At 29.7% G+C, this 9,341-nt stretch overlaps 1 protein-coding gene across 2 annotated transcripts in view; it reads right to left on the reverse strand.

Annotated features, from left to right (window-relative positions):
- The window catches only part of LOC130450935 (uncharacterized), a 28,836-nt gene extending 20,739 nt beyond the window's left edge, over positions 1-8,097 (reverse strand). Inside the window, exon 1 of one of the 2 annotated variants that reach the window (XM_056789680.1) lies at positions 7,834-8,097. In XM_056789680.1, coding sequence (XP_056645658.1) covers positions 7,834-7,885 — 52 coding nt within the window. In that variant the 5' untranslated portion in view covers positions 7,886-8,097. Of the gene's footprint in view, positions 1-6,544; positions 6,604-7,833 lie in introns of those variants that run through there. The other variant, XM_056789681.1, reaches the window with a different exon arrangement.
- Between the last annotated feature and the right edge of the window lie 1,244 nt (positions 8,098-9,341).

Raw genomic sequence — 9,341 nt, forward strand, 5'->3', positions numbered from 1 at the left:
ATGCACAATACTTACTAGACGTATAATACTATGTTTTGATAATAAGATAATAGTAAAAAAACTGCCACAAATACCACCCAACTTATATCGCATTGAGTATGATAAAACGAAAAATTATGATGCCAAGCTGAGAAAATTTGTTGCATTGTAAATAATAAAAATGAGGAAAAAATTAATAGAATGCTTAAAATATGCAAAAAGCTTGTTAAATGTTAATTTGTAATGAAAGTTGGGAGAGTAAAAAAAATTATAATTCTAAATAAATTATTTTCTTATCGCTAATTTAGAATATTGCAAAACCACCCTGTAAATTAGAAGGATGTTGCAAGATGCCGAAATACATAAAAAAGTTTTCAGGCAGATTCCAATTTACCTGAATTATATCTACCTGTTCGAAATCATAGTAAATTAACCGATAATTGCATGCGGCATCTTCCTAAATATTATTACAGTGCTTCGGTACTCCTGAAACCCTTTTTCAGTATGTCGTACCGCCAGCGGCGGTCGACGATTGCTTCCAAAGTAGGTAATTACTGAATCCATATTTTTAACGTATAATTATCGGGCACTATCTACTATCTTAATCAATTTTACTGCTGACTTCGGTCGGGGTTATCTAAGTTGGCTCATTTCGAAAATGTGCCAAAACGTAACTCGTAATCATTTATTTATTCATATTACAGCCCTATGTGTTAATACATATTTATAGGAATTAGAAATAACATTCGATCGAATAATTCCTATGTTGCGATAATCAAAATTTTATCTAAAAAAGCGATGTTGTTAGGAATCGTTACGAAATTAAGAAAGCAGTTTGAAAAACTATTGTTCAACATATTCCTGACTTGTTAAATACTTGAAATAGTATTTTCAATTTGCAAAGATTGCATACCCCGTATATATACGCAATTTAAATGAAAAGGAGGTACTGTAAAATGTCGAGAGCCCTAAGAGACACCTGTTAAACTTGCCCCGGATCCTGTTTTAAAAATAATTTCCGTTCTTGTCAAGATTCTTCGCCATGTTGCATCCGGCTATGCATCGAACACGTAAAGGATCTCGAGGAATACAACTTGATAAGAAAATCTCCAGAGAGTTTCTCTTTGAAACGTCAATAAATTCATAGATAAAAATTCGATTACTACTTACAATAGTACAAGTAAATAGTTTTATCAGTTTTACATACAATAATTACTTTGTATTCATATAAACAAGAAGACCGCAAGTCAAATTGATGACTGCATTTTCTTACATTTTCTGTTTAAATAACGAAAATCTATAAATAAATAGATAAGTAATGCAACACTAAGCGATACAAACTAATTTTTGTATGTAAATAAAAATTTTTTTAAATTCCACTATATAAATTCAACAACAACTGTTTAAAGTGTTTATTCAATTATAATAAGATTACTAAATAGACACGTTTATTTTTACAGTGTCAGTGATAAATACTACGATGACAAATAACTTGTTTAATGCTATTTTGACTGAGTTTTGCTACTTTTTCAGTGTAATATTGCGATCTCCAATAATAAAATTTATTCTTAAAAGACATTATTATTTGTTTCGACATAACTAGTTATGGCTTTTTGTGTTTATTTCCCACAACTATATTCCAAATCCAGATTTTAACGTAATTTTATTAATGTTTGCCTGTTAATGTTTTAATAATATAGTGATCCAAGATAAGTTAGTAAAAGCATCGGATATGGCTTCTGATGATAAATCTGTCTGAACTTTTTGAGTACATCCAGATGGAAATTCTTGAACATTTTCTTTACTTGTACATGAAGTTTCGGTCTTTTCTAGTAAAAACTACAGATATTCTTTTATAAAAAGATAATATTTAATTAAATTCTGCGCAATTAGGGTTGAGACTACGGACAGAAAAGAAGGAGGTTCTTTCCCGGGAACCATTCACAAAGACAGAATTAATTATTGTATAAAGATTTTTACTCTTGGAACTACGAATATGATATACTCTAAAATAATTACATTTTCTACATTTAAATTTCATTCGCAAGGTTGAAGGTTTCACCTGTTTAAACTGAGAGCTTTATCGAGGTTTAATGTATCCACCAGATGCATTGGTTTCTTTGAAATGAAAGAAGCAGAGGCTGGACTGCTGTATCTAATTGAAATCTAAATCTAAATCTACTCTTTTCATATCATCTAGATCGTTTTCTACGTTCCTTGGACAGCTGGTTAAGATTCTGTTTATGTTTAATGACGTAATTAAAAAAAAACTGACAGCATCCCTTTCAGATTTTCTTCCACACTTTATCAAGGCGCAAAATCGTAGACATAGTTTGATTCAAATGAGATTGACAGATTAAACGTTCATCAGCCATATTTGTTTTCAAATGACAGCTATTTAAAAAGATCTATTATAATATAGGTCATAGAATAATTATGTTTGCCGGTAATCATGCGCATTGAATTATCTATGGCAGTTAGAATTCGAGTTTAGATGTGTTATATTATATTTCAAAGCCTTATGTATTTAAAAATATTCGATAATTATACTAAAACTTTAATTGCTAATACTTCCTTAATACATCATTTCATTAACTTGTCCCAAGCAATACTGATTAAAAGAAGTTCTCATTAAGTTGCAAATTGGGTGGGAAAATTTCGTGCACTAAAATTTAATTAACTTGAATTAAAACCAATTTTTAAAGAAAATATGAGATGTTTTTGAACCTAATATTTAATGTCGAGTTTAATTGATGCAAATTAAACATGAAACCACAATTCCTTTCTATTCAATCAAAAATATATATTACAATTGTTTTCCAGATCTTGTCTGCGTCATCAGAATTCACACATTCCGCAAAGTTGTTAAAAATGTTATTCTATATAGGATGGGCTTACACTTTATCTTGGTTACAGTTTTTTCTTGAAATTTGTCGAATTCTAATACTTGAATTAAATAGAGATGCGGTGTTTTCTTACTTCTGCTGATATGAAAAGTATAATATTTCTTGTCAGATATAAACTACGAAATAGATAATTACCCTGACGTCATACTCAACAATGAACCAAGAGTCACAACTAAGTGGCTATTGATACTTTTGTGTTTGCACTATTCGAATTTTTGTTTATATACATATTACTATTAAAGTTTCACATTACTTTGTAATTTCAATAGTTACTGAAGGGGGAAGAACAAAAATTTTGCGCTTATAAAATCAAAGTAGATTAGATATTACATTTTATATCTGTGATAAGTCAATTAATGTCGAAATTCTCGAAATTCGAAATAATCATAAACCAGTGACTTCAAGGAAAAATCTTGGAATCCGTCCGTGTTTTATTTTTATACAGACTTTTTATTTTTGACGTCATCTATTTGAGCGTGATGACGTCATCAATGTGAGCATACAATATTTGAAAAGGTCTTTCAAATACCTATTCAGCCATATCAATATGTCGGAGTAATTGATGTTTGTATTTATTTGAAACATTAATAAAACTTCATTATTACAATGAATTTCATTATTCATTAAATACAAAGAAAAACCTAAATTAAGTACTGAAATTGTTTACCTTCAGCTTAAATACAATGAGAAACAACTGTCGCGGGTTCTTCTCGAATCTTATCTGCGGAGTTATTTGTGCAACAAGACGTATCTTTTTTTTGAGTTCACTGATATTTTGTGGTCTTTAATACTTGAAAAGTGGAGTAAACCAAAATAGATCAAAAATATCATTGAACTCAAAAAAAGTACATGTCTTGAGGTTGTACAAATAATCCGCAGATAAGATTCGAGAAGATTCCGCGACAGGTGTTTCTCATTGTATTTAAACTGAAGGTAAACAATTTCAGTACTTAATTTAGGTTTCTTTGTATTTAATGAATAATATAATTCATTGTAATAATAAAAATTTATTAATGTTTCAAATAAATACAAACATCAATTACTCCGACATATTGATAGGGCTGAATAGGTATTTAAAAGACCTTTCAAGTAATGTATTACAACACCCATATTTCTATTTAAAAATTTAAGCGATTACGTCATCACGCTCACATAGATAACGTCAAAAATAAAAAGGTATCCTTACGAATAGCCTGTTTGAAAATAAAAATCAACAGGTTTCAGGATTTTTCCATTCACCGGCTTATAAAATTAACGAATTTATTTCTTTCATTTACACCATACTGTATAAAAGACACTATTAAAACAGTCGAAAGTGTAAGATACTAATGTAGATTGCTTCAAAAATGTTTTTTTTAATATCCGGTACCAAAAATGAACGTGGTCAGGCTAATAAAACATATAATAACTAATTATTGCTGCTACAAAAATTTCTTTGCTTTTTTTTTCAATAACACCTCTTATTTGACAAAAAATATTATGTATTTTATTGTATGAATCTAAATTCCATCCAATTATATTAAATATGTTATTATTAGGAAATAATTCACGATTCCAACTAATATTTGAAATATTGCATTAGTTATATTTTTATATATATCTAGTTGTCATGTTGTGAATTTTTTAATGAATTTTCCCGTGTGATCGATTTTATCATTGGCTCCATATTTATTTCATTTATTAACCGGTTTTTAATGGTAACACAGAACGTCCTAATAAAGTTGAGTGAGGCATATGAAGAATATTACCTTAAATAGTATCAAATACACAATATATTGATCAGTATTTCCATTTTATGAATTGAGCCATAGAAATGTTTATAGCAGGGTTGCCAACACCTGGTGAAAGAAATCCGGGACACACACCATTTATCAAGCCCTTATCTGGTTTAAAATTTGACAAAAAATTAGCGCAACTCATCTCTAAATTTCGGCTCTTATCGGCTTTGTTCATTTGAATTCCATATGAGAAAATACCCTTTCGACCTAAGCGTTAGAAGGAGGGATACTTTCCTGGTTTCCAATAGACCGCTATGGTAAGCTACTAAAAAGAACGCCATTTCCATTTAGTAGCAAATCATCAATTCTCCAAAACATTTTTACTGCTTAACTTAGGACAATCCACGTCCCGGGGACTATCCAGGAAAATTCAGGACGGTTGGCAACTGTTGTACATCAAGTGATGTTTTAAGAACCTAACTGTTTTGTTATTTTGAAAATTAATTCAAATAGCATTATTCATTGCCATATACCTTTTTTTGTGATGGAGACTCGATTTTTCTATTGAAATTTGTCAATGTTTTTTCAATAAAATTATTATTTTCGTATTAGATTCCTACTAATACTTAAATCTATAAATAAAAAAACAAGCTTTTCCCCTTTAATTTATTGTAGCCAAGTATCCACATCTGAAGATCTGAACTAAGCAAGGAATTACAGCACGTCAGTATTTAAAGCATTAAAAAACATCACATTTTTGGTAACGTCAAATCGCCATTTGTACATATCGGGTTCCAAATATAAAAAACTTCGTTTGCACTTGAAAATTCTTGTGTGTGTGAATATTTATAAGACTTAACTCTACAAATATGAGTAGAATCGAAATTGATATTCTAAGGTTACTTTGGTTAGGTTAGGAATAATTTTGTTTTACTTTACTAATAACAATTCTTAATAAAATTTATTTGCTTGGAACTGATACCCTAGCATACCGAAAAGCACAAGATTTTTTACTTTCTCGCACCCTTTTTGCATCTCCTATTATTAAAGAAATAGGTGAAACCTACATTCGTAACTATTCATTTGAAAATCGATAACAATATATTACATCATTCTATAAGTCCTGTGACTGACACACAGATGGCGCTGCCATTGTCAAATCCATATGACGTTTAACCAACTTTCAAAAAACTATGTGTCAAATTTCATGACATTTCGATTAGTCGGAAAAAAGTGACAGCCATATAAGTGAAGCTACTTTAATTATTTTCAAAGCCATTTCCTCATCCACCGTATAGTCCAGATCTGGCCCCCAGTGACTACTGGCTATTCGTTGATCTCAAAAATGAAAAATTGCTGAAATTAAAGTGTATTTTAAGGAAAAATACAAATATTTTATCAAGCACATCTTCGAGAAGTTGGAGAAGCGTTGGAATGATCACATTTATGAATAAAATCGATTTTTGGCAGAAAAAATGAGTGATTTGTTATGTTAGTTCACACAACGAAAACATATATTACAAAAAATACGTTATAGAAAAATGACAGCAATTTTGATATATTGGGTTGTACAACGTGAAATATAGATTCAAATTATGCGTATTTGTTATTGTTTTTTTTTCCAAATCACTCTATAAATATTGTGCACTACATCAAACATTTGCAATAAAAAAAGGTTTGGAGCCGAACTGATTTACATCACCCCCTTCAATACCATCATAAATTTTAGTTAATTTTATAACAAAATATCGCGTTTTCAATTAAATTTGGTATCTCGTATTTGTTTTATTCAAATTTTATGTTTATAATTCTTTATATGTAATACAATTTTTTTTATTAGAAGTCTGTCGTACTATCTTGGTTCGCATTTAAAATATTCCTAATGTATAACACTGAACTACATGCTTGCTGATGTAAAACTTCTACCTGTATCTTATTTACCAAAACTTTCACGTATCCTCTTCAACATTTTTATCACTGAATACGTTCACAGGTAAACTGAGTCTGGTATGTCACAACGACACGCATATAAAACGATTTTACAATGTTTTTATCAAGAATTATAAAAATCTGGCCAATGTACATGTTTCAGATGTTTTATGTTTGGGATTATTCAAGAAAATAAATGTTCATTATCATATAATTTATTACAGTATGCTCGATATTTCACAAAGAACAAGGATTTAAACAGTACAATATTGATATCAGTTCGTATGTAATTTTATAATACCGGATGAAAAGCTAGTGAGATTAGACTCAGATAGAAATGAAGTGTGCAGAAAGGGTCATAGTTTTGGAGATTTTGGCAAACGTTTCTGAGGTAGATGTTTTTCACTAATACTAAACTAAATGATTTTAATAAAAAATCTCGTATTTAAATAGCGCGTTATTAAATTAATTAAAATTACCGAAATTCTGTTTTTATTAATAAAAGTAAACAGTAATTATTTTTTATTTATCTTAAGAAGGACCTCGGTGAATCTCAAATTTTTTAATTATATTTATGGTTTTTTATATTGAAATGCACTTAACTAAGTCACCCCTGGGAACGTCCTTAACCTTAAAATGACATGAAAACACTAATTTTTAATTGTATAATCTATCAAAGTCTTGAACTGGTTGACAACTCCTGATTCGAATAGAAAAAATAACATTTAACAAAACTATTTCAATATTTAAAAGAAAATGCGGAATATATATATAAAATAAAAAACTACATGGTATACAGTGGATTCAGATACGGTGAAACTAAGTTGCGAGCTGATTTTGATTAAAATCAGTTATTTGAAATGTTTCATATTTTTCCTAATTTGCTTATAACAACAAAACAATTTTCTATTCTGGTTAATATAAAAAAAATTGGTTGGTGTGCATATCAATCAATCAATAATATTTGAAGAGAATTTATATATTTTGAATTTCTCGTTTCTAATTGGCAGTATTTAAAAATGAAACCAGAATAATTTATATTTTTAGTTTTGGGGAATAAACTATTCATGTCTTTAAATCATCAGATTCCAGTTTTTCTCAGTTACAAACGAAGTTTTTTTTACATTTTTACTATAGATAATAAATTTTTCATAAACAAGTTACTGTGAAGATCAGTTCGTGAAAATAAATTTTATAAAATATATCAAAGTTTTGAAAATTAAAATTGTCGATATATAAATAGGTTGTAATTGATCAAAAGAATTATTTGAATTAAAAAAAAAGGAAAATAAAATACTTACACAATGAAACCGCGTAGAGAATAAGAACCATTAAAATATCTTGAGGTATCATCTTGATAGAATATAATAAAATATATATATATATATATATATATATATATATATATATATATATATATATAAATCACGCACAGAATAGTCACCAAAATAAGAAATTAAAACAACGAAAAAAATGTTTATAACACCGACGATTATTTGGGTGCAACTTGTGAGTGGGTAGAAAAATTTCTGAATTGGTTTTGAAGAATGCAGGTTAGGGCACTGTTACCGGTATACAAAATCCCCGACAGTTTATAGTAAATACGCACACTATTCTAAAATTTGACGTATCGTGCTTTTTGGTTTACGAGTAGTAATTGAATGAGCTGGTAACTGGTGGTCTCACTGTGTTCTGCTGCTGGCGGCTTATGAATGAAAACTTCCTATCTGCCTGATGGCTACAAGAATTCACAATTTACAGAGGCGGCATTGCCGAAGAAACAACTTACCTGGATAAAACATATTTTTGACAGTTACTAATTTTAAAAGGAATTACAGTGCAACCTCTATATAACAAATCGGAAGGGAACAAGTAAATATTCGTTATATCAAGTAATTCGTTGAACTGAGGTTTGTTATGTTGAGGTTAGGTTGGTCTAAAATTAGTTATAAAGAGGTAAAAAAATAGTTTTATTCACCTCAACATTACGTAATTGCGGGAATCCCGAACTTATTAGCTATATCTAATTTTTTCGTCGTATAATTTTTGTCAACATAGTGAATGATGTTTCGCTTTTCTGTGACCGATAAGGAAAACCTTTTACGTTTCTGAGCCATTTCAACTTGAATATTTAACAATAGTAACGAGCAGCAGTGTTTACATTACTTTCCATCCAACAACAATGATTGTTTTACGAAGAAAAGCGTGTCGAAACCTGTCGCGACATGAATAAAGGTTTTTGGTGACAAAATTCGTTAATTAGAGGTATTTATACTTTTTCTTGATAGTTGAAAATTCGTTATAAAGAGGTTGTTCGCAAAAAATGTTCGTAATGTAAAGGTATATTTTACATTGACTCTTATGGACAATTCAAGGGGATTACGAAGAATTTGTTAAATCGAGGAAGCTTTTATTACCTCCTCGTTGGAAGAAAATTTACGACCTTTCAAACTTTTTTTTAGTTGAGGAAAGAGATGATTGTCGCACGGAGCCAAATCTGGTGAATAAGGGGGGTGTTTTAGTAATTCAAACCCTAAATCACGAATTTTTTTCCTGGCAACATGAGATTTGTGTACAGGGGCGTTTTCCTGCAAAAACAAAACACTTTCGGATAGTTTTCCGCGTCTTTTGTCTTCAATTTTTTCCCGTAGTAATGTCGAATAGTAATTTCCAGTTATTGTTCTACCCTTATCCAAAAAAGAACAAGAACTTGTCCAGCAGATTTTTGGACACGAAACTTCTTAGGTCTTGGAGAACCAGAGTGTCGCCATTCCATCGATTGTTGCTTTGTTTCTGGATCGTAGAAATG

This window comes from Diorhabda sublineata, chromosome X, assembly GCF_026230105.1.
Source record: "Diorhabda sublineata isolate icDioSubl1.1 chromosome X, icDioSubl1.1, whole genome shotgun sequence".
In the NCBI taxonomy this organism is placed as follows: Eukaryota; Metazoa; Arthropoda; class Insecta; order Coleoptera; family Chrysomelidae; genus Diorhabda; species Diorhabda sublineata.